At 39.3% G+C, this 26,389-nt stretch overlaps 1 protein-coding gene across 2 annotated transcripts; it reads left to right on the top strand.

The window, feature by feature from the left end:
* Positions 1 to 5,350: 5,350 nt before the first annotated feature.
* LOC143292289 (dual specificity mitogen-activated protein kinase kinase 4-like) lies at positions 5,351 to 21,946 on the top strand. 2 transcript variants are annotated; one of them, XM_076602478.1, is made up of 12 exons: positions 5,351 to 5,632; positions 7,721 to 7,811; positions 8,788 to 8,851; positions 10,842 to 10,955; positions 11,181 to 11,300; positions 12,015 to 12,134; positions 12,554 to 12,605; positions 13,499 to 13,626; positions 14,819 to 14,896; positions 15,977 to 16,119; positions 17,211 to 17,256; positions 20,643 to 21,946. In XM_076602478.1, exons 1-12 carry the CDS (start codon positions 5,590 to 5,592, stop codon positions 20,763 to 20,765), a joined length of 1,122 nt encoding a protein of 373 aa, XP_076458593.1. In that variant the 5' UTR covers positions 5,351 to 5,589; the 3' UTR covers positions 20,766 to 21,946. The 2 variants fall into 2 exon arrangements, with proteins under 2 accessions (XP_076458593.1, XP_076458601.1); XM_076602486.1 differs by lacking the exon at positions 5,351 to 5,632 and adding an exon at positions 5,735 to 5,890.
* Positions 21,947 to 26,389: the final 4,443 nt, after the last annotated feature.

The following is a 26,389-nucleotide window of genomic DNA, read 5'->3' on the forward strand; positions in this document are numbered from 1 at the left end:
AAGAAGTCGTTCGGTGTAAAAGGCCGAACTCTACACCTGGCTTGTTTATACCACGGGTATATATTAGTCCCAGGCTACTTTAACCCTCGGGGTTTAAACCATCCTATGCTATGTCATACCCAACCTGGCCGGAATATACCCCATGTGTTAAATACATTCCGCTCACCCAACCCGTCTGTATAACAGTTACTGTAATGATTATATCAACAATGGAAATTTATGTAGCGCCTTCCAACATTCAAGGAGCTTTACATAGATTGCGATAAAAAGGAGTAACAAAGGAACAATATGATACAGAGTATAACACAAAAACTTACTGGCGAATATGTACAAAAGTTAAAAAAGCAAAACAAAACAACAACAAAAAACCACACACACACACACACAGGAAACAAAAACAACAACAACAAAACAACAAATAAATAAATAAAATAAAATAAAACATCAACACAAACCGCCCAACAATTTCAGAGTGCAAAAAAATCAGCTCTTTAAAATCTGGCCTTCAAACCTGCCTCTTCCCAAAATAGCCTCCCTTCCCTGCCTCTTCCTCAGTTGTCTTCGGTTGTTGTTTTTTTTTTTGTTTGTTTTTTGGGGTGTTTTTTTTTGCCAGTTTTAGAGTTATGCATGCGTTTGGATGACTGGTGCGAAAGCGCTTTGATTTGTCTCTGCAGAAGATTCAGCGCGATATAATAATAATAATGATAATAACAATATAAGAAGCAACAATGTATTGCACACATGCACACACACACACACACACACACATTATATATATATATATTATGAGCGCATGCACACACACAAGATTCCAGATTTCATTAACCTTTGACCCCATTTGGAGAATGGAGGATTTCAGAAAACTGCACAATCAACACAAACCGTCCAATAATTTCAAACTGAGTGCAATATGCTCTAAGAAGAGGCAACAATGTATAACACACACACACACAACACACACACATAGAGACAAACATACACACACATAAATTGACATATCTCTCTCTCTCTCTCTCTCTCTCTCTATATATATATATATATATATATATATTGACGAATATTAAGTTTTAGTAAAATCACAACGTTAGCTACTAAGTATCAGCATCTTATTTTCATGCTTTCCACAACATACAATGCAGTTTAGCAGCAAGATTACCTTTGAGATTTTCACAAAGTAACTGTACTTAAAGTGTGTTTGGAAAGCGATCATGGTAGCATAGCGGTAGCAGTTTCTTCTTCAAAGCCATGTACTTGGGACAGACAAAAAGGAAAAGCACTGAATCTCCAACGTGATTTCCGTCGCATTGATTGCAATACGGATCGGCTTTTAACTGGCCAAAACGTGGGATGCCATCCAGGGGCAGTCTGTTACATCTCAGCAGACACATCTATGCTTGACAAGGTCTAAACCTGTGATAGGCATATAATTTGCTGTCATGACCTCCGGGTGGTATAAAGTGTAATCTTCCTCCGAGGAGATGTAATCGTGCCAAATTTGACGGTATGTGTCTTTCAACCGGCCCTTGAATTCTTCAATGAACATCGCCAGGGGTCTTCATTGCCCAAACATAACTAAAACCGTACTTACATAAAAAGAGTCTAATTATTTCTGATGCCCAGTTCTTTCGGCCGGATGTATCGTTTACGCACAACATGTCATAGCATTGTTTGGGGTATCTATTGTTTGACAGGCTTACAATTCTGCAAGAGTCGAGTATGAGTGTCAATAACTGTTGGCAGTCTAGCACATTCTCCTTGAGCGACGATATTTTTCACATCAGTCCCTGCCAACACCGCCCAGTATCATTTTACAAATTTAACCTGTACTCTCAGTGGCATCTTGTTTCTGGAATCCCCAGATTTCAGAACCATACAAGAGAACAGGCTTTACTTTTGTGTCAAAAATTTAGAAAACCATATCAACTGGAAGCATTTTAAGTTTAAAATATAAAATTGTGATCCCTGCACACACGCACGTGTGTGTGTGTTGGGGGGAGGGGGCGCGAGTTCGCGTTGGGGATGCGGGGTGGAGGGGCAGTGGGGGGGGGGGGGGGGGTTTGTGAAAGTGGTGCGGAGTGGTGATTCCCCACCATTGTGCTGTGTGTGTTTGTTAAGGGAGTTAGACACCAGCATCAAACCAAAACCACTGTCGTCTTGGCTGAGTAATGTGCGGTCGAAGGGTGGAGAAGTGATTTAACATTGGACCAAAAGCTAGCTATCTCTCTTCTCCAACCCCTTCCTGACCCCACTCGTTTGTGGACGTGTATAAAGTTCTTCGTGAGTGTTAGGATATCCGTCCATTCAGTTTACGCCTCCCCGACCTATTTTATCCCACGAAGGACACACACACGCACACACACACACACACCTTTACTGAAAAATGTCAGTACTTTGTGACACACACGTCCGGTTCGTTTGCACGTGCAAATCCCGAGAAACACACACACACACACACACACACACACACACACACACACACACTTTTACTGAAAAATGTCAACACCTTGTGACACACATGTCCAGTTCGTTTGCACGTGCAAATCCCGAGAAACACACACACACACACACACACACACACACACACACCACACTTTTACTGAAAAATGTCAACACATTGTGACACACACACGTCCGGTTCGTTTGCACGTGCAAATCCCGAGAAACACACACGCAGACACACACACACTTTTACTGAAAAATGTCAACACATTGTGACACACACGTCCGGTTCGTTTGCACGTGCAAATCCCGAGAAACACACACACACACACACACACACACACACCACACTTTTACTGAAAAATGTCAACACATTGTGACACACACACGTCCGGTTCGTTTGCACGTGCAAATCCCGAGAAACACACACGCAGACACACACACACTTTTACTGAAAAATGTCAACACATTGTGACACACACGTCCGGTTCGTTTGCACGTGCAAATCCCGAGAAACACACACACACACACACTTTTACTGAAAAAATGTCAGTATCTTGTGACACACAAGTCCGGTACGTTTGCACGTGCAAATCCCGAGAAACACACACACACACACTTTTACTGAAAAATGTCAATACCTTGTGACACACACGTCTGGTTCGTTTGCACGTGCAAATCGCCCCCAAAATTTACAGAGTAGAGGGAATTCAGTGCTGAAGATACCTACACACGCAGTACGCAATAATGCAGTACGTTGCTACAATGTATCTTACTTTTACTAATTTAGTGCTGGGTGTGTGGGTAACCTGAACAGCACTATATGCTGCTTGTGTGGGTATCATGAGTACAGCTATATGCTGCTAGTGTGGGTATTCCTAGCACTGCTATATGCTGCTAGTGTGGGTATCTTGAGCACCGCTATATGCTGCGTATGTGGGTATCCTAAGCGCCGCTGTATGCTGCATGTGTGGGTATTACGAGCACCGCGGTATGCTGCATTTGTGGGTATCTTGAGCACCACTGTGTGTTGCATGTGTGGGTGTCGGAAGCACACCTGTGTGCTGCATATGTGGGTATCTTGAGCACCGCTACATGCTGTGTGTGTGGGTATTATAAGCACAACTATAGGCAGTGTGTGTGGGTATCTTGAGCACCACTACCAGCTGCGTGTGTGGGTATCTTCCCAGCACAACTATGTGCTGCCTGTATGTGTATCCTTTGAGCACCGCTGTGTGCTTCGTGTGTAGGTATATTTCTGAGCACTGTTGCGTGTGTGGGTGACTTGATCATCGCTCTCTCTCTCTCTCTCTCTCTCTCTCTCTCTCTCTCTGTGTGTGTGTGTGTGTGTGTGTGTGTGTGTGTGTGTGTGTGTGTGTGTGTGTGCATTACTGGTTCCTTTGTCAGCATACGTTCATCATGTTTCAGTCCAGGCCGCGAATCTTTCCGTAACTTGCTTGGAAACGGAGGGTGTGTGTGTGTGTGTGTGTGTGTGTGTGTGTGTGTGTGTGTCAATGTGTGTGTGTCGGTGTGTGTGTGAGTCCGTGTGTGTGTGTGTGTGTGTGTGTGTGTGTGTGTGTGTGACTCCCGCGGCTGAGTCAATGTGACTGCCGGAGTGTGTAGTTCCCACCACCGTGACCGTGACACTACTGACGCGCTCGAGAATGCGTCTCTCTCTCTCTCTGTCCGTCTGTGGTGATTGTGTTCCCATTTTTGCCGTGTCAGGCAGTCCAGCCAGGCCGGCGCTATCATAAATCATGCATTGTGTATATAATAATATATACATTTGCTTGAAGAAGAGCCTGTGACTCGACTGATACCGACGTCACCTCTTCAGTATCCTATGAAAGTCGACTTTTACCAAGATTCTCCGGCAGTTTTAGTCTACCGCTTACTGTGTATATCTAGAACAGTATTTATTCACGACTGATCAACACGAAAACTATACATTCACACCACTGTGACGACACACACGCACACATGCACAAACACCGGCGTCAGTCACACACACACACACACACACACTAACTGTCGTAGTCACTGTACACACATAAAAGACACACTGACACATCAGTGCACACATACACTGATTAGTACGGCTCACTCACAAACGCACACTGACACATGCATACACACACACACACTGTCTCTCTCTCTCACCCACACATGCAGTGACTTGTACACACACACATACACACCGCTGCACACAGTGTACACACAGAACTGTGGGCCAGGTTCCATTTCGGAGTTGCCTCAGTATAAACAGGCAGACACACCAACAAACGCGTTATATGGTTTTGTAGGTTGCGTGTAACGTGTGGACGTGCATGCAGACTGAGTTTGTTCCACTCTAAAAACCACAAGTTTTTTTTAAATTATATATATATATATATATATATTTAACAGAAATAAAAGAAAACCAACAAAAAGCAGTAACTTAATACCGTTTCCTCAGTCTGCTTACGCATAGGAATGTTCGTTCACTGACAGTTCAAAACTAATATAAAAATTGATGAAGTACGATTCATTTTTTTTCTTTTTTTTTTTGCTTTCGTTGTTGCCTTCTCCAATAAGCAGGGGGTGGAAGGAGCGAGCGAATAAACGTAACCGTGGGATTTAACTTCATGGATCATGTGGACAAGGGAAATAACACTACAACAAAACACAAAGCGCTTGCTTCCCTTTTGTTGTCACACAGTCGACTGCTTCGGTTGTTAAAAGTTAAACTGTGTTCAAGGCACTTCTGCATACTTCCAAAGTTCTTCTGTAAGTCTTCTGTTGATCAAATGTATACGACGTCTTTTAAAGAGGACGAATTTTAAAACTGTAAACACAGATTTCATATTTAATCTGACTTCGTCCAAATTGCTGTTGCTGCTTTTCTCGGTGCGACAACATACGAGATCTCACGAGAAGTGTTGACACGAACCGTGAATGACGTCAAGGGATTTTCCCTAGGAGAATCATCGATGAGTCATTCACAAGAAATGAACATCAGGGCCCAATCATATTTCCTATAAGCTCGTGGCCGCTGCTACCTGTTTCAGTGAATCAGGCAGACCACGCGGGACGTAAGAGGACGTTCTCTCAGGACACTGTCCTGCCTTGCAGGACCGGTGGATCCCACCAACTTCTAGGTAAAATTTCAAGATGGCGACCCCGGATAGCCCAGAGAGCGACAGTGATGTGCAAGGTAAGTAGTACACGGTTACTCAGTGGAAATCCATGTCTCACTATCACTATTTTTGGGTTCCATGAGTCACTGAGTTGTGAGAGTTCCTGTAAGTTATCACGACGCCGACTTTTAACCTACTTCCCTCGTCCACCTCTCGGTAGAATAGCGGTGTTGTCTCATGTTTTTTGTCAACTGCAGTTTGAGGACCTAGCTGATCCAGCCAAGTGTGATGGACATGGAATAGGAAGTGTATAACGGACACCGACATGGCGGGACGTAGGGGGATCCTTACATTTTCTGTTTATTGTCTCTGTTTTTAGCATTATATCACGATCACAACCCGAGGGGCGATTTTAAGCAATTGATGTTCTTTGAATTTAATCGCCGTCTGTATCTGAAACCAGGAAGTGTGGAGTTCAATCACACACCAAAACACCGCATTTTCTCCTGTCAGCAATATAGTGTATTTATTTTAGATTTAATTTTCACTGTGATTTCAGCGTCTTCTAGTTAGCAATTTAAAATTGACATGCAATTAGTGTTTCAAAAATGTGTTGTCCCATGAAAATTATTAGGAACATTGGTAACATGATTTTCACATTGTAAGCTGAAAAGGAATTGTTGTTTTGGCATCTTCATTTCCCATTGATGTTGCTGTTAAGTCATTTGATCTTTTTTTTCACGGTTATTAGGCCTTGAACTTTATATATATATATATATATATATATATATATATATATATATACAAAGCATTCAAACACAATGTTAATGACAATGTTTTCCTGTTACTGGTGTAAGTGTAATGAATAAGTTGCATCACTGCCAGTTTGCAGGGCAGACTGTTCAGGTCACCACAGTCCAGACCTTGAAACATGATGATGATGACAGATTGGGTCTCTGATATATATATATATATTTTTTTTTAATGACTCAGAATTCCATTTTTTTACAATAGCTTTTTACCATTGAAAAAGAAAACAGTGTAAAAGTGGCAGATATTCTAAGAACTGTTCGGTGCAGTTTCTCAGTTGTGGTATTTTATTCTCTTATTTTTTTCCAAAATAAGTTGGGCATATGAATATCATTGTATTATAGTGACAATGATAGTGTGTGTGTATTTGTGGATGTATTAGGTGTGATATGAATTTAGTTGACAAATTTGTTCATATTGTGATTTTGTTCAGTTACTACTCAATGCTACGTAATTTCTTTGATTTTGATATGGATGTTTTTTCTGTTATTGTTTTTCATCTAATCATACTGTGGATATAAAGATTAAAAGCCGGGCTCAAAAGTGTCACACTCACTGTGCTTATTACTTATAGAACAGTTTTATTAGTTTACTCTTGTGTGTGAGTCTGTATGTGTGTGTGGTTTTTGTTTTTTAGTTTTTTTGTTGTTTTTGTTTTTCATTTTTGTTTTGTATTTTTGTTGTTGTGTGTGCATGTGTTTGTGTGTGTACATTTAAGTTAAAACAAAAAAAAAAATTAATGCTATTCACTTTTATTCAAGCACTACGACTGCAAGCAGCACCTGGAAGAGACAGCATTATTCATCACAAGATCTGGCCTGACTGTTTGGCACTGACAGTGGACGCAAAGAAGAAGATGATGAAGACTATAATTTCCAGTAATATTGTATTGTATTTTATATTGTATCACTTTTTGTCACAACAAATTTCACCATGTGAAATTAAAGCTGCTCTCCCCAGGGAGAATGGGGTCACCACAGTGCAGCATCACACTTTTTTTTGTGCCATTCAGTGACTAAAAAACCTAAACAAAACTAGTTTTATTTTGTGGTTAACATTAACAATAACACTTCCTTCCCCCCCCCCTCATGTCTTTGTATGTACTCTGTATATTTGTTGAACTGAGTGGTGTGACAAAAACAAATTCTGAAGTTGACCATATAACATTTTTGTTTGTCAGCATTCATGTTTCTTTACATTTTTTTTTAAGCCTGAAATATTTTTGTTTGTTTGCTTGGTTTGATTTGGTTGTTTTGGTATTATTTGGTGTTTGTAGTTTATTGACATTTGAAGGACATGATTTGGACATTTATAATATATATTACATGTGCATTACAAAATTTTCATGACTGCAGGGGGCAACAGGCAAGGGTTGAAGTTGGAATTTAACTCTGTGTCTCGCCAAGGCTCACCATCTCTAGCAGACATGGGTCACTCTACCCAGATGTAAGTAATACACCTACTCTCACATTGTACTTAATCTGTTTCACAAAAGCAATACAGACTACAGTGTGCCCTTGACTTCAGTGGTGAACTTTACCTACAAATTTAACAATTTGGGAAGTTTTGACCAAATCCATGTCTTCAGAGTCCTAGGTGTCAGATGATAATAATTAATATTCCTTTGCCAGTATTAACAGTGTAATAATGAACTCGGGATCCTGAGATTGAAAGTGCAACACTTTAGTTTAATCATTTGGCTGTTACGTCCGTGGAAATGGCTGTGAGATAACTTGTCAAGTAAGAGCTGGTGGAAAGTGAAACAGAGATTTGAGAAAACTAAAGTGAAAAAGCCTCAGACTCAGAAACTAGGGCTCATGAAAAAAAGGATTGCACTTGCTGCAGTGACACCCCCTTTAACTGTCTTCTAATTTTACAGTGGTTTAGAGTAACTTGGAAAGTTAGATTTTGCTTCATCTATTAATTGAACTGAAATGGACATTATTCATCGACTTATGGTACTTATATTTTTATGTGTAGCTTAGATTTTTGGTATGTTTTGCAATATTTGAAGATAAGCTTTGTGGGCAAGATGATTGCAGATTGGAAAAAAGCATTTTTTCGTAATTTGTGTTTTATTGTGTCACTTTCTAAAAGTTTCTTGGACATTGTATACTGGTACTACTATGGAGATATCTCTGTAAAACATTTTGACTTCTCTCCCACACTTCTGTGTTACTTATCTGTAAATGGTTAAATATGTCTGCTGCATATTGAACCTTGCTTTATTGTCTCAACAAATCCCTGAAAGATTAACTCCCAGACTTGTGTGAAATAGAATTCTGTGATTTGTAAATGAACATTTTTTTCATCTTTTAATTTATTGATGTATGATTAGTGTATAGATGAATAGCTTGTACAAAAGTGCACTTTATTAATGTTCATCACTTAGGATTTTTGATTTGTTTGCTTACTACCACAGTGAACGTCTCCGATCACGAGGGATTGAGAGGTCATCAGGGAAACTGCAAATAGCTCCTGGAAAGGTAGGTGTACATTTAGAATGGGTCATTTTAAGATTATTATAATTTTCAGTTTCTCTGTGACTTTGCTCAGAGAATAAACACTTTTTTGTTTTGAATTCTCTCTCTGTGATATGAATGTGGCAATGTTTTTTTCTTGTTGTGTTTTTTGGTTTTGTTGTTCAAACCTGTTTCTTGATATATTTTTTTAGATGTTTTACTGTATTTATTTTGAGTGTTAGCATTCTTCTTCTTCATCATTTGTGGGCTGAGATTCATCTGTTCAATGGTGTACACGAATGGGCTTTGAAGTGTGTGACCGCTTTTACTCTGGCCATGTAGGCAGTCATACTGTGTTTTTTTGGGGGAGTACTAGTATTGTTGCATTTAGAATATTTGAATGCTTTCTTTCAGAACAAGATTGTAGAATCTTCAAAATGTGGATATGGGAAAAACATTCGTGTTTGGGGTTAAACTATATTAATTTTCCACATTGTACTGTTGGATGATTTAATTTAAGTAAAACATAAGTAAAGATTTGTTGATTTACACATGCATGTCTAGGGACACCACCATACCATGATACAGGCACGCACATCTATCAAAAGAAAGGGGCAGTTTGGAAAAAGGCTGTTTCCAATATTGTGAACAATAATATAGATAAAAACACTGACAAGTAATGACATGGTGAGGAGGTTGATAAAATCATATTAAATGACAAATAAGATGTCCTCTCTGTGGTTATTGGTCTGTTCAAAGGCCTGTCTCTCTCTCTCTCTCTCTCTCTCTCTCTCTCTCTCTCTCTCTCTCTTGAACCATTCACATTACTCTGCACTTTGACTGTTAATCAGATTACAAAAGAATCTCTCTTAATACCAGTATTGACCATGAGAAATATTTAAATAACTGTTATTTTGATCAGTCTCTGTAACTTGTGGTAGTACCTATCATATCAACAATGAGGAATGTTTGTTTAATTGACATGTTTTGTCACTGTATCCATCACATTGCTGATTTGGCATTTGGAACTGTTCCTACCAAGAGACCAAGCCAAATAAAAGCACACATGTATCATAATCATACTTCAATGAATGAATGAATTGATACTTACATAGCACCTATCCTCGGTTGGAAACCAAGCTCTAAGCTCTTTACAAACATGGGGTCAGTTGCACAGCAGGCTGCCTACCTGGATAGAGCTGGCTGATGGTTGCCTTTGGACACTCAACATTTGTTTCCTATGTCATTCAATCAGATTTCAGGCATGCACACATACACAGACATTTTATGTGTATGACAATTTTGTTTACTTAACCCACCATGTAGGCAGCCATACTCCATTTTCAGGGGTGTGCATGCTGGGTATGTTCTTTCTATAACCCACTGAATGCTGACATGGATTACAGGATCTTTAATGTGCGTATTTGATCTTCTGCTAGAGATACACACGAAAGGGGATTCAGGCACAAGCAGGTCTGCACAAATGTTGACCTGGGAGATCAGAAAAATCTCCTCCTTTTACCCATCAGGCGCTGATACCAAGATTTGAACCCGGGGGTCTCAGATTGGAAGTCCAACACTTTAACCACTCAGATTTTGCCCCCATTTTCGTTCATAGGCTGCAACTCATGTTCACTCATGTGTATACAAGTGGGCTTTTACATGTATTAGTCTATTACTGTTTTTACCCCACCATGTAGGCAGCCATACTCCATTTTCGAGGTTATGCATGCTGGGTGTTGTTTCCATAACCCACCGAACGCTGACATGGATTACAGGATCTTTAATGTGCATATTTGATCTTCTGCTTGCATATACACACAATTGGGGTTCAGGCACAAGCAGGTCTGCATATATGTTGACATGGGAGATCGGAAAAATCTCCACCCTTACTCCCCAGGCACCATTACCAAGATTCGAACCCGGGACCCTCAGATTGAAAGTCAAATGCATTAACGCAATTTGCACCCAAAAGAAGAGTGATAAGATTCTCACAGAGTGTGTGCTGTTGCAGGAATACGACTTCACGGCGGATGATATGCAGGACCTGGGCGAGATTGGCAGAGGGAATTATGGAACTGTCAACAAAATGAGGCATAAAATCACCAATACCGTCATGGCTGTCAAGGTAATACAAACCTTCATGCTCTTGTTCGTTTCTTTACTGAGTCTTATCTTCCTGCCAGGAGCTTTGTATATTGTCAGCAGGTGTATGGTTTATCCTTTGATTTTTTTCCCCTGTTGATTTCTGTTTGCATTTATGATAGATTTACTTACAGTGTGTGTGTGTGTGTGTGTGTGTGTGTTATAGTTTTTTTCTTTTTTTAAATGACATTTTTGCATGTTTCTTCAGAGGATAAGATCAACAGTGGAGGAGAGAGAGCAGAAACAGCTGTTGATGGACCTGGATGTTGTCATGCGCAGCAACAACTGTCCTTTCATTGTGCAGTTCTTTGGGGCATTGTTCAAAGAGGTGAGTCTTAGTGTGCAGTGCACTTTAATGTTTTTGAGTTAGCTGCCCAGCTGACTGGGTCATGTTCCATGAAAAAATGAGTCTTAGTGTGTGCTTTGATGTGTTCAAGTTACAGAAGTATGTTTCATGCATTGTGGGAGTAGTGAACTCAAAATGATAATCTAAGTGGTTGTATTAGCCAGTATTTTAAAAAGAGTTTGGAAATTGATCATATGACACAGTGCATGCATGTGAGCACATGCACTGGTATGAGGACATACACACACATACGCAGGCACATAAACAGTAGTCACATACATACATATACGCACACCACAACACACACACACACACGCGCGCACGCATGCGCACACACACTCACTCACACACACACACAATGTACAAACAGAGATTATTTTGTGTTAAAATGTTGACTTTTTTAATTGTATATTTATGGATTTTAAATTTTTTTTTTTTTTTTTTAGAAAATGGTAATAAACATACTTTACAAATTCACTTTTTATGCTGACCATAATTGTTGAAAAGAAGCTAGCTTACGCATAGCTGAATTTAGCCCTAGTCCTTATTGTTCTTTTCTTGTGTAAGTGGAGAGAGGGATGAATTGAGGTACAAATTATCAAGGTTAATGAGAAATGGTATACATTGTCAGAAAACAGCTTCATTGGATATGTGGAAAACATGGAAAATGTAATCTTGTGTATGATGTGTGTGCAGGGGGACTGCTGGATTTGTATGGAGCTGATGGAGACGTCACTTGACAAGTTCTACAAGTTTGTGTATGTGGAGCAGCAAAGCTCTATACCTGAAAACATCCTAGGGAAAATCACTGTGGCGGTCAGTACTGTGTGAAATTCACATCATTATTATATTTGAGAATGAGATATGAATAAGGCTTTATTGGAGAATTTCTGTTCAATTGGAAATCACAGCGTGGGTGTTTTTGTTGTTGTCATTTTAGTGTTTGTGGAAAGGTGTGGTTTTTGTTCTGTTGAGTGAAATGAAAATGAGTTGGTATTAATAAACTGCAAGATAGCTTCCTTCCAAATAAATTCACGTAGGCATCACTGCTGCTCCAGTTTTAACATGTTTCTTTTGGTTCAGTATTTTTCATATTGGAATGTCTTTGATATAAATGTGATATCCAGAATATTTTATTGAGAAACTGCATCCACCATTTCTGTTGACAAAGCAAACTGGTAGATGCCATTAATGTTTTCTTTTTCTTTTTTTTTTCTTTCCTTTTCCCCTCACAGACATTAAAAGCATTAAACTACTTGAAAGAGGAACTTCGCATCATTCACAGAGGTAAGTGAATGCTTTGTGCGCTTATAGCTGTTAGAGGCGTTTGATTGGCTAAGAGCGGGCCAGACTAAGAGGGGCGTCTTTTCACTGTTAGCCGCGCGAAATTTGGCCAAACAGAGCAAACCATAGGCCTAGTTTGCATAGGCCTAGTTTGCATCAGTTTGACATGGTAAGTATATGTAAACACCAAACATGGAGTATAATACAAACTCCTCCTTTTGTGTATATATTTAAGTTATTGTTTAATTACTGTATATATTAGTGTTAAATGTATTGTATGCTTGTCTTGCTGCCCTTTCTTTTTGGCTTCTGATAATATAAAATAGTACTGAAAAACATGTGCTCTAGCATAGCATGTTCAATATGCAGAAGAGTTTGCCTGTTGTAAATGCTACAAAAAATATATTTTACTGTAGGGGGAGGCTATGATTCTTACCATGAATATATAAAGAATTTGCTTAAATGTTCTGTTTTTAACTTGCGCAGGGGAAAAGTGTGTCCATGTATTCCAGTTTTAAAGCCTGTATCTGGTAATTACCAGAGTAGTGAAGTCATGATTGAGTGTCTGTGTTTTCTGGTTTTCAAATAGTGTTTTGTGACTCTTTCACAGGTCCGTCATATACAAAGATAATACACAGTAAAGAAGAGAAGAAAAAATTCTTTCCATATAGACTATCCTTGTGAACTCGTTGGTTTTTTTTGGGGGGGGTTTTTATGGGCAGGAATATTTGGTTAATTTGATCATTTACAAGTACTTACCACTCCCCACTAAGACAAAAATAAGGAAACACCATAGAGCTTGTAATACAAAGTGTCTGTGTTCTTGAAATATCACGTTTGTCATCAACAAAAAGTGTTAAACTGTGTATCCTGTTCATTGTGCATGATGTTGACAGATGTGAAGCCATCCAACATCCTGCTTGACAAGAAGGGCGCCATCAAGCTGTGTGACTTTGGTATCAGTGGTCATCTGGTGGACTCTATAGCCAAGTCACGGGACGCGGGCTGCAGACCATATATGGCGGTCAGTGGCTGATTTTTGTTGTTTCAAACTTATAGAGTGCTGCTGAGTTTTATTTTGGTGTTTATCACTGGAATGCTTTGGTGACTTGTGGTTCGTTCCATGTGCTCTGAGGGGGAGAAAACAATCTCCAGAGTGTTGTTTGCTTTCACTTTATCTTTCTCATTTTACAATTACTTGATTGATGTGAACTGGTTGAAAAGACATATTTATTGAATGTAATTTTTGGAAAAGAATTCCTATCAAAATGGGGGTTTGATACGGGTGAGAATTTTTGCTATTGACTTTGCAAAGATTATTTTTCTTTTGTACACTGCAGTTTCTTGAATTTTTTTTTCCATGAATTTTCTCTTGTTTCTCTTGTTAAATTGTCAGTTGTTTCTCTTGTTAGATATACTACTTCCCTTTTTCGAAGTCCACTGAGTGATTTTCTTTATAAGTACTTATGTTTATTTGAAATATTCATCTTTGATTCCACCTGCCATGTCTGCTGTCTCCCCCAGTTCACCATTCAGCTACCCCCTCCCCTTCTGCCTTTTTATTTATTTATTCTCAAACAAAATATTCAAATTTGAAATTAAATATTTTAACATGTCTACAACCATCTGTATCTGTGATGAGACATAAAACAACTTCCTTCTCCTGGAATATTTTCTTTGCTGAGGTATGTTTTTGTTTCTGTTTTGTTTCATTGTTTTCCTTTAATTTTGTTTTATTACAGTGAATTTAAAAATGTTTAGTGTGAGATGTTGCTGTTTTCTGAGCTGTTTTCAAGGCCTGACTAAGCGCGTTGGGTTACGCTGCTGGTCAGGCATCTGCTTGGCAGATGTGGTGTAGCGTATATGGTTTGTCCGAACGCAGTGACGCCTCCTTGAGCTACTGAAACTGAAACTGAAACTGAGGTGGATGACATTAAACTGTTACTGTGTCATACCAGTCTAACTTTGTGTTCTGGCTCTGATATACAGCCAGTGAAATGACCTCAGGAGAGTGACAGTTTTCTGTTTGCTGCAGCTTGGGAAAACAGTTGTCCGTAAATGCCAGCATCTTAAGAGATTAAGAGACCCTTCTTAGGAGATGTTCACAGAAATCTAGAACTGTCTGAACGCTTGTGTTTCTGTTCGGTCTGTATTTGGAAGTAATCTGTTCGCTCTGTATTTGGAAGTAATTTGTTTTCACATTTCAATTCTCACAGCCCGAGAGAATAGACCCCCGGGCGTCCAGTCATGGGTACGATGTGCGTTCAGATGTGTGGAGCCTGGGAATCACTCTGGTAAGGCTATGAAAAACATTGTAACCAGTTCATCCCCATGGATGGTGATAGTTATTAGTCTCCTTTCTTGAAATATAGCATCACTTGCAGGAATATGAGTAATAATCCAGCATATTTGTATTTAGTGTCTCTGTAAATATGAAAGACACATTCTAAAAGTGTTGCAAGTACTTTGTTACTTTTTCATTTAGGTTGGTCCAGAGCCCCCCCCCCCCCCCCCCCCCCCAACCCTCCCATCTCCATCCAAACAACAATTCATGATGTGTTAAGTATATCTCTTAACAGCTACTTGCTTCTACTTTCGAATATACAGAAATGTCGATTTCTAATTAATAATAACAATCATCATTATGATAGAAATGATAATAATCCAAATAATAATAATATCATTTATTTTCAGTCTAATATCATCATCTTAGATGAACAGACTATAAATAAATAAATGAACGAACTTGCTTCTGCTTTATGAAAACAACCGCCAAACTTAGCATTTCAGTCAGTACATACACAGTGACTGCATCAAAAGAATATGTTATTCTTAGTGAGGAATAAATTGCAGGAAAGTTTGATGAGCCTGTCCTAAAGTAAGAATATTATATTTAATCTTAGCATCTGAAGAGGCTGAAAAAAAAGTGTGAAACTGCATCACATGTGAGCGTGTACATTGTTGTCACTCTGCTTCATTGAGGATGTTGTTCAGTTGGTGCAGTTGTTCAGAGTCTACTTTATTTATGCTGTTGTCTAAAGTTTACTTCATTCATACTGTTGTTTTAAGTACTCATTCATACTGTTGTTCTAAGTACTTCATTGATGCTGTCTAAGTCTACTTCATTTTGGTATTGTTCTGTCTACTTCATGAATACTTATGTTCTAAGTCATCTTCATGAACGTTATTGTTCAAAGTCTACTTCATTTATGCTGTTGTTCCAAATCTACATCATAAACACAGTTGTTCCAAGTATACTTCATGATTTTTAATGTCATAAGCCTACATTATGAATGCTAGTGTGCAAAGTCTGCTTTATTAATGGTATAGAAGTTCAAAGTCGACCTAACAGATGCTGTTGTTGTTGACTGCAGATGGAGCTGGCCACAGGGCGGTTCCCCTACCCCAAGTGGGTGAGCGTGTTCGACCAGCTTCAGCAAGTGGTGCAGGGGGTGGCGCCTCGCCTACCTCATGACAAAACGTTTTCTGACGAGTTTGTCACCTTCATCAACAAGTGGTAAGGATGGAGATCTATAGCAGGCAAAGAGAGTTGACATTGTCACATGTAATGAGTAAACAATGACGCCAGGAGAACAAATGATTAACAAATAGAAAAGAGTGGTAACTCTCCCTTCACAAGGTACACAACTTCAAATCAATGCTGCTTATGCTACCATTTCAGCTAGCACACAGGTAAATAAAAGGTACAGTGGAACAAACCCAGACACTTTATGCTTGCTGAATCGGTAGCATAAGCAGCATTGACTTGAAGTAGTGTACCTTGTGAAGGGAGAAAATTGTCACGTGAAGTCCAGCCAACTGAGACCAATAGGGGCAAACGTTCACGAATGAACAAGTGCAAGACACTTTGCTCTCTTGACGCGAGACAGAGGCACGCCACACCTCTAATCTGTTTTAGCTGAACAGTAGTCACGAGGTGTTTTGAGTTTTTTTCATGCTCTAAAGAGCAAAAATTACTGCACTTAATCAGTTAATAGCAAGTTTAAAAGAATAGAATTTTTACTTATTTTGTTGACAGCTAGGAAGTTTGTGTAGAATTTCTCATCAGTAATCAGTTGAATTTAAAGTCAGGTTCAGTGACAGGAACTCTCTTGATTGTGAATTGTTTTGGAAGGAATGACAAGTAGATAATTTACCCTGATCAAACACTTGCTTGACACAGACAAGTTCTTCTTGGTTGTTTTGTTGCTAATATTTATGTTCTGGATGTTTCACCTATTGAACGCTTGTGCAAGGGAAATAATGACAAAGAATGATTGCTGCAAATAAGGGGAAAAGCATGTCCCATGAAATGATGATCGAAGACAGTACTGGAGAAGTTGTAATACCACTGAGTATTTGTCATTCTTGTATCCCGTTTGTTGGTTTGCAGTTGATCAGTTGAGCTTTCACAATGTACAAAAAAAGTTTAAGGAATTCACACTTGAAGTGAAGTCAAGTGATAGTTACTGGTCTAATTTTGACCTTTTTCAATTAGTCATAGTATGCTTTTCTCTGTCAGAATAAACATACTCTGTCTTACCTTTTAAAAAGTAAGATGTTTGGTTTTGATGAATTAAAAGAAAATTGTTCACTTTGTTTTTATAGCTTGACGAAAGATGAAAAACAACGTCCAAAGTACAAACAACTTTTGGTAAGTAGATGTGGAAATGCAATAGATGTTTGTGTGGTTGTCTCCCATAGTTAAGCTGGGAGAAGGGAAGGTGTGATGTGATGTGTAGATCAAAGGGGATGCAATACTTAAAAGTGTTTTCACAGAAGAATTTATTGTTCTTAGATTTTTTTTTAAACTTGATAATTTACTTTAGAATTTACTTGTTCGTTTTTGACTCACTTGTGTAAACAAAGTGAGTCAATGTTTTAACCCGGTGTTCGGTTGTCTGTGTGTGTGTTTGTGTGTCCGTGGTAAACTTTAACATTGACATTTTCTCTGCAAATACTTTGTCAGTTGACACCAAATTAGGCATAAAAATAGGAAAAATTAAGTTCTTTCCAGTCATCTTGTTTAAAACAATATTGCACCTCTGGGATGGGCACAAAAAAATAAAAAATGAAGCCTAATTATATGCAAACTGCATTTACTGTTATATTTATATTTTTTGTATTCTCTAAACTTGGCACTTTGATCTGATATTCGACACAACAACAAGAGCAGTCATTATTATCATTTTTTGTTCAAACAGGAACTTCTTTTGCAAAGCATGGAAAGTTTTATTTATTTTGCAAACGTTTTGGTGCAGATAGTAAAGAAGGGAAATTACTCTGTAATTAATGCTAGGGGACTTAATTTGCTTTAAACTGATCTTTCTCATCTTAAACATTACATTTTGAAATTATACTCAAGACATAAAAAGCTTGTGTGTTTTACTCTCAGTGTACAGGGCTTTTTTTTTTTTTTTTAAACGCGAAGCTTTATAATAACAAATACAGAACACATTTTAACGATTAGATTTTTTTTTTTTTTAAGTGTATCACAAGTGAGTCTTGAAGGCCTTGCCTCTCTTGTTCTCATTGTTCTCCCATATATATATACCCCAGTATGATTAACAGTGAGGATGATAACTACAGCGCTGTGAATACCTATTTTGCTTCAAGCCTGTCACCTGGCTTTATTTATTCTACACTTACTTCCATAAATCATGGCATGAACCTTGTTCAATGAAGTGGTTAAAAAAAAAAAAAAAATTAGAGCAACACTTGATTTTGTGTGTGAGGAGGACAACACTCAAATGTACAGTCCCTTTCTTCCTGTTGAGCCCATAGCACATTCAGTCTTGAAAAGGAGCTGGGTGGGGCTGAAAAATCTGACAACAACTTGAGTAGGAGAAGTTCCAGGTGACACAGACTCCTTATTTCCATAGTGTCTTTGATACTAGATGCATCACGCTGAAACAAAATCTCAGTTCAAATCAGGCAAGTATTTGCTTATAGTGCCTTGTGTTTTTGATATTTATAACCAATTTCCCCTTATTGACAATTATTGTGAGTGCTCTGGGTCCTTTTGCTAAGGAGGAGAGTGCATCATACATAACTAAATCTTAATAGTGAATAACTTCAAATGTTAATAGGTACTACAGGCTGGGGAACTCTCAGCAGATTCGCTGTTTTCAGGAGAAGAGCATTTGATTTCGAGAGGGGAAAAAAAATTTCAGAGGGAAATAAAAATTGACGAGTACAGGTCAGAGAAGAAATTTTTTTTTTTTTTTTTTTTTTGCTCCCCCCGTCATCTGTGCCATTTCAGTGGCATTACTCCCATGCCGCTGATTTAGATTCCCCTGTGCATGGCCACACCCGGGTTCATCCACCACAGTTCCAGCATCTGCAGTCTGCAGGGAACCATCGATGTTAGGTCACCAGGAGGCCACACACCAGAGGAGACCCTGCACTGCTGCTGAGTCACTTCTGTGGTGTTCAGTGGTGCCTGTTCTGATTCAGTGTACTTAGGACACCACCTACTAAGCCCCCTACTAACAACAATAATGGCTTAGTCGCGGAGCCAGACTGAGTGAGCGTCCCTCCCAGAGTGGAGACCGCCACCACGTCCCACAAACAACAGCCCCCTATGAATCCACCGACACTGAAGACACTGACAGGACTCGCCCCAAGCACAGAAGTGGAAGGGTATCGAAACTGAGGTCACCATGAGAGCAGGGCATGAAACGCCACAGACTTTGAGACTGTTTTGTTTGTACTGTTTTGTTTATATCGATGATGATGGCGGAGGATGATGATGACGATAACGATGTTGCTATGGAGGTCAGTTTTGGTTTGGGACTGCATGACAAGGCTGTACTCTACGCTTCCTGTCATAATGATATCCCGGCGTTAACTCTCTCGGGACGACAAGTTTTCTCCCTTGCTTTTCCCCACAGACGGCCCATTTGTAAGTGTTTGGAAAAAAATTACAAAAAATACAAAATACAGGGTAAGAAAATGAAACTTTCAGAACTGGTTTATTACGTGTTGAGCTATTTAGTATTACATATTAAAAAAATCAAATTTCTCATCTTATTTTTACAGTTTTGCCATATGTAGAAAATACTGCCAATTTTTCACCCAGAATCACCATACCCATGCTCGCTTTCTGCATTAAATTCGCTTTCTTCTTCATCATCATCCACCTCTTCAATGTCCGACCCTTCAGTTTGTAGCATTTCAAGTACTTCGGCAACCCTAAAACGTTGCCGTCGCTGCCTTGTTTGCTTCACAACATTTTGAGAAGAGCCCGCTTTGCTAACAGGTTGGCACACGAGCAGACGACTGGTCATTGACTTTGTCAGCATGTGTGCGAGACGGGCCACACATGGCAGGCTGACCAATCATACCATTCGATTGTGGAGTGACCCAGAATAGCGCACTCTGCTTGGCTAATCACAAAATCACTTGTACAGCGTGTGATGGATTTTTATTTCTTGAAAATGCTATTCCATTCCGTCGTCTGAAACCGAATACATTTTTTATGTAGAAATGCTCATGCATTCCTTTGTCAGAGAGAGTTAACCAGGCCCGAGAGATACAGACACTTGCAGTGTTGGTCAGGTAATTAGAGCAACACACCCAAAGGCACATCCTTGAAGTGGATGACACTCGACTGTGTGGTCCCAGGCTCCCCATTTAAGCCCACAGCACACTCAGCTCTGGGTAGGAGCCGGCCACGGGCCGAAAAACCCACCCCTGCTGGGATTCGAACCCGCGTCCTCCCAGCCATCAGTCAGTGATGCTAACCACTTTGCCACGGCGGCTGGTGAAACTGCGAATTATTGTTTTAATTTTCAGGAGAGGTCCCCCCAAAACCTCTTAAAAATCAGTTATTTCATTTTCAGCTGTTTTCTGGACCCCCAACCAGGGCCTAAGGTAGCCCCTAGACCCCAGCATGTTTTCAGAGGAAACTCTTCTGGACAGTTCCCCAGCCTGGTACTAATGAAATGAATGTGGCAAGATGTTCATTTTACTAATGATGATTTGTTTTGAATCTTACAAAATGAATTTGGCACTGAAGTGTATTGTTTGTTTCCCCAGGATGACCCCTTCATCAAGCTGTACGAAGAACTGGAGGTGGATGTAGCAAGCTATGTCTGTGATGTGCTTGACAAAATGAAAGACTGTGTGGATCTCACCCCCACAGACCCAGACTTTTTATAGCACATAGCTTCCCGCTAAGTGAAGCACTCCACAGTTGAGTTCGTGCGTCCAACGAGTTTGATCAGTTGATTGACTTCTTCCACTGCTGGGTCAGCAGCAGCCAGGCTCTGCTGTCACTTTCTCCATCCTCCTTCCACCCCCCACCCCATTCTCTCCAGCTCCGCTCCTCCTGTGTACTCCAGATATCAAATGAGACTGAACCTGCCACATCTGTGTTACACAACCCAGTCTTGTGACGAGACAGCAGAACCTGGGAGTGAGTGAGATGCCAGAAGAATGGGAGGGGTGGGCGTGTGAGTTGTGATTGTTTTTGTGCTGTCTTGGGACTGTGGAAACAGATGTATTATGGTCACCTGCTCACATGATTAAACCAGTTCCAGCCTTCAGGCGGAGACAAAAGAGTTGAAGAGAGAGACAATTTCAGCTCTGGAGGTGGAGGGACACTGATGTGTGCTGATTGCATAATTGTAGAGCACATGTGGTGAGGGACAGAATCATTGGGCCCTATGTTGGGTCATGAAAATGCTGTTTCCAACACAGAAAGTTTGTGTGTTAAAAGACGGCAGCCACTGTCACAAAACAGCTTAAGTCCATGTAACGGCTGGAGAGAGTGTCTTCATCTGTTGTTCCTCAGCGATACACACTGAGTTATGTACCTGAGTGAACGGTATTGTCTGTGACCTCAGTACTATAGCCATTACAAGGAAAGTGCTACACCAGCGCAAGTATAAACTCCTTCAACAAAAACAACAACAAAAAAAAAGAAAGGATGAAGTGTATCACTCAACACAGGGCTTTGTCCTGACTGAACAAAGGAGTTAGCACAGGGGCTGTATCAGAGTGGTTCAGCACCGTTCTGTTTGATGCAAGTCCTGTACAAGTTAAGTGTCAGTATGTTGTGCATGACTGAAAGAAAGGGAGCCAAGAAGTACACAGTGTGTTGTCAACAGTGGATGCCTGGTCCATGACTGCCTGACTGGAAGGCAGTTAGTTGTGAGGTAGTGATTGGAACTGTGACTACCTCAGGTCGAAGCACCAGTCGACCCAGTGCTGCAGGCCAGCCTGTCTGTCATTTTGCAGTGTGTTTCCAGCAGTTCACATGATGAGGGTGTCGTGAGTCCACAGTGTCTTGTTGACCTTGCTTGTGTCAGAGTTGGGTGTTAGGGAAAGAGAGGGGTTGGGAGTGGGGGGTGGGGGCATCTATTGGTTCTCCTGTAAAATGGAAACTATTGTCTGGATTGCTGCAATGTTCAGCTTGTGCAGTACAGATTATGATTTCCTTTTTTTTTGGAGGGGGGGTGGGGGGGGGGGGGATTTGTTTCAGGGATTTTTTGTTTGTTGGTTGTTTTTTTAATATGACAGATGTGAAAGGTTTGGAGAGGTAGCAGCTCAGTTTTGAATGCAGTTTGTCACCATAAAGGTTTTTAATTGGTGTAATCATATATATATATATATATATATATATATATATATATATATATATATTAAATGAGTGTTTAATCTGCAGGGATAGCTTTTAGCATGGATCATTATTTGATTGGATTCTGAATTCTGATGAGATTGTTGAAACTAATTAAGGACAAGGTTTGTTTTGTTGTTTTTTTTACTTCCAGAGGTAAGGAAAACCAGTACAGTTTCTCTATTTCATACAGACTTAGATGAAGAAAACACATTTTCCCTGTGTGCACACAAACAGTTGCAAATGGAGATGGTGCTGCCAAGTAAACAAGGTCAGCTTCTGCTGTCAGATTTATCTAAAAGTTGTGCAAGGGAAAGAGCGAGTTTTCTCACATTCTTCTACACACATAGGCACCGCAAAGCATCTTTATTTCTCACTTTTTCCTTATGGTCGGTGACATTTTGAAGTCTTGAGAAGAAGAGAGGATGGCTGATGAGAATCTTATTGATGTCTGAAATGGTGTTGGGATAAAAGAATCAGGTAGAACTTTTTTCATTGTTTTGTATCATCTAAGAATGTCTTATCCCCCTGCTGCCTATTCTTGATTTCTGAAAGATTCATGGATAACATTCTGGTTTGTGGACATTTTCTGATCGACCTGTGGGCCACTTCCTTGCAGAAGCATGCATTCTCATGAAGTTGTCCTCCACCATAAATATGATTATTCAACATTCAATGTTTACCAGTCTAAAAAGGAGTAGAAGCAGACAAATTCATCCAGTAATTTTGGGTTCACAAATTTAATTGAAAAAAAGAGTAGAAAACAGTCCTTTAATTGTGTGTGTGTGTGTGTGTGATGCTGAAGTAAACAAGCCATGAGCAGTTACTCTATACATGAGAGGGAAGGGGGATAACAGTATACATGTATGTCTGTGGCTACAAAAACAACTAGTGTGTGCTCGGTTCTGGGATGACCATAATTTCTCTTCTGCATAAATTTGCAAGTGGTGGGAGTTTAGAGCATGGTGTGTGTGTGTGTGTGTTTTTCTCTATGCATTTGGAACCAAATCTGGATGTGCCTGTTAGCTTCCTATCCTGCCAGTGTGTTGACCTTGACAGTTGAGCAATGACCCAGCATCGGTCTGGACATTGTTTTCTCTAGCTGCTTGGCTCAGTATCCTGCCAGTTCCTTTACGGTTTACCAGGACTTCGTAATGATCCAGCATTATCTGTCTTCAGTTGCAGTTCACGTTCTTTTATCATGTCTGTGTGTTTTGTAGTACCATTTCCTTGTTTCCTCTGGATATTTTTGTTTTGATTTCTTCTGTACGTGACCAGATAAGTTCTGAGATCACAATTTTTCTGTGAAAAAGACTGTCAGTTTCCAATAGGCATTAATGACTGAGGTTTCTTCATGATGAATTGATTTGCTTTTGTTGTAAGAATGAACTGTGTACTTTGAGTGAATGCTGGATTAAATTCCTGTTGTGGTTTAGTTCGACTGTAGCTATGATAAATAAGCTTTGAATTACCTTATGTCCTTAGATTTTTTTTCAGTTACCTGTTGTTGTAATGAGTCATTCAAAGAAAGTAAGCTTTTGGCCCAAAAGGCACAACATCAAGAACAAATAATGGTCAGTGATCAATAAGTATAGGACATATTATGAACATGATCAGTTCTGGAGATGAAGACCTTTTTTTCCAAGATATTCCTCTGGATCACCCCTGAGTTGTTGGCTGGGTATGCAACCTGATTCCATTGATTTGAACATGATCACAGAGCACCTGGAGCATAATTATTGCCATGTAGAATACAAGATTTTCCCCACTTTTAACAGTAAGCATTTAATCTTACTGTCATTGATTATATTAATGCTCATGATTTGACGACACAGTATTCACATAGACAGTGGGTTGAACATCACTGTAAAGCAGGAAAGAGCAGAAAAAACAACAGAAACATTCTAACTGCAGAAGCATGTCTGTATTATTGCCTACCGACTCTGATAAGAGATTCATTAATAGCAAAGATACAGGGACTTGTCAGTTTGCGTTTACTGTGTTTACATCATTGTCAAAATGGTATGGTGAAGTTCCTTCGTAATGGACATATTAACTGCTGGGGAATTCATAGTCTTACATTGACTGTAAATGTAAAATTTTGCAGCCTCAGGAAAGTGTTATTCAATGTGTATTTATTAAATAACATTATTCAATCCAAGTATCAGGTGTTATTCAACAGCAGACATGTCAGTGCATTTTGTTTCTTCTGCTTCCCAGAACTTCCATTTGCATCAGTATTTTACACTGTAAGACTTGAGAAAACACAGTAATATAGAAAAAGCAGATCGTGGTTTTCTTAATCTTGTTTAATGTGTTGAGTACTATTAAAAGCTTGATTTGTCTTCAGAAGCTCAATGGAAATGTCTTAAGTTAAAACGACAGTGAATGAATGTATTCTATTATGGTTTGAAGTCAGTCAACCTTTTAAATTCTGTCTCACTGGAGTTTTATTAGGATGTGTTTTATAGTAAATTATGTGATATGTATCTTAAGTAAGACTGAGATTTGAACATGTTTGTCTTGTTTTTAGTATTCTTGCTCTTTGTCTCAAAGTTTGAAACTGGGTGAACGACGTGGAATTGTTTGTATAATTTATATCACTGGAAGTGGAAGGTATCATGTTGACAAAGTTTGCGAGGATTCATTTTCAGATGGAAGTGTCTTCATTAATTTCAAGGTGAAATATAACAAATACTGTTCATATACCATCTTCAGTGTCCCTCGGGGTTTGGGAGTTTTTCTTGGGAGTTTTTTTTTCTTTTTTCTTTTTTTAGGTGTTTTTATTGTCTTAGAAAATGGTGATCCTTGTTCCTAGCCAAATGTCCCTCTCTTCTGCTTAGAAGTAATAGCATAAGGTGACATTCTGATATAGCTTTCTGCAGACCAGCAAATGCCCCCTTTCTTGATGAATGTTGAGGTATTCAAAGCTTCAGACGGGTTGAAAGTAACAAAGTTATAGGTCAGTCTTAGTTATTACACTTTTCTCTTTAATGCCCTCTTTGTTTTCCCTTCACTGAAGCGAGCTTGATCTGGTTTGGTTTGGTGATATTATTTGCCTATAAAATATTTATGTATGGTATATTTTCCCAACTCCCTGTTAGTGTTTCTATTATGGAACAGATAACTGAGTTGGTACAGCCAGTCTAACAGGTATGTTGGCATCTGTTATCGTTTTAGGACAAAGATGAGACAGAGAGCACAGTCGGTGACATTTTTAGAATGAATCTGTCTGTCAAGGTTTGTTCAAGGGAGAGAACGATGATAGCATGGTTACTTGAGTGACAAGGCACAGCAGTCGAATGGTCAGAGCATTGTACTTTAAGTCTGTGGGTTCTGGATTTGGTCCCAATTTTGGCGCCAAGTGGGTTAAGAATGGAGATTATTTTGTTATCCCAGGCAAACGTAATATGTGCAGACCCGCTAGTGCCTTAACTCCACACATGCAGAAGATCGAAAACGCATGTTAAAGATCTTGTAATCCATGTCAGTGTTCAGTGGTCATGGGAACAATATCCAGTATGCACACCTCTAAAACAGAGCATGGCTGCCTGCACGGCTTGGTAAAAACAGTCATGATTATATGTAAAGTCATGCAGTGTGTAGATCTGTTCAAGTGAACATGAGAGATGCTGTCTGTATGAATACAGCAGAAGTGATCTCTTGAGTGAGGGAGATATTTAGGTGATTTTTGTTCATAAAAGATATGAACATGAACTTGCAGGGGTTGGTGGGTGTGTGTATTTTCTGCATATATATATATATAATATATATATATATATATCAGATACAGCCTTTAAATTTTTCCAGGAATCAAAATATTAATTTTCAAATGTACTGGTTACAAATTAAGACTGGTTGTGTGAGCACAGTCATGTTAAATTTGTCACTGTGTGCACAAACAACAGGGATGAAATGGATTGAATGGGTGACAACAAAAGCAAGGTTGTCATGTAATCTTTCAGAGAAAACAAACAATTAAAAAAGAAGACAGACATTTGATTGAAAAGTTAGTGATGATGAAAGGAAATTGATCAGTTAATAATCAATTTAGAACAAGATTCAGTGGTTTCAGCACTATAGTCATATGGGTAAAATTATGTGTGTGTGTGTGTGTGCAAAAAGTATTCGTTCTGAAATTATCTATGACTTACTCAACTTGATG

Source organism: Babylonia areolata, chromosome 1 (genome assembly GCF_041734735.1).
Source record: "Babylonia areolata isolate BAREFJ2019XMU chromosome 1, ASM4173473v1, whole genome shotgun sequence".
Classification (NCBI taxonomy): Eukaryota; Metazoa; Mollusca; class Gastropoda; order Neogastropoda; family Buccinidae; genus Babylonia; species Babylonia areolata.

Excerpts from the sequence above, each read along its gene's own strand:
- LOC143292289 (XM_076602478.1), top strand. The coding sequence starts at position 5,590 with ATGGCGACCCCGGATAGCCCAGAGAGCGACAGTGATGTGCAAG. Across the intron at positions 7,812-8,787 it reads ATGGGTCACTCTACCCAGAT|TGAACGTCTCCGATCACGAG; the intron begins GTAAGTAATACA and ends TTACTACCACAG. Across the intron at positions 17,257-20,642 it reads CAAAGTACAAACAACTTTTG|GATGACCCCTTCATCAAGCT; the intron begins GTAAGTAGATGT and ends TTGTTTCCCCAG.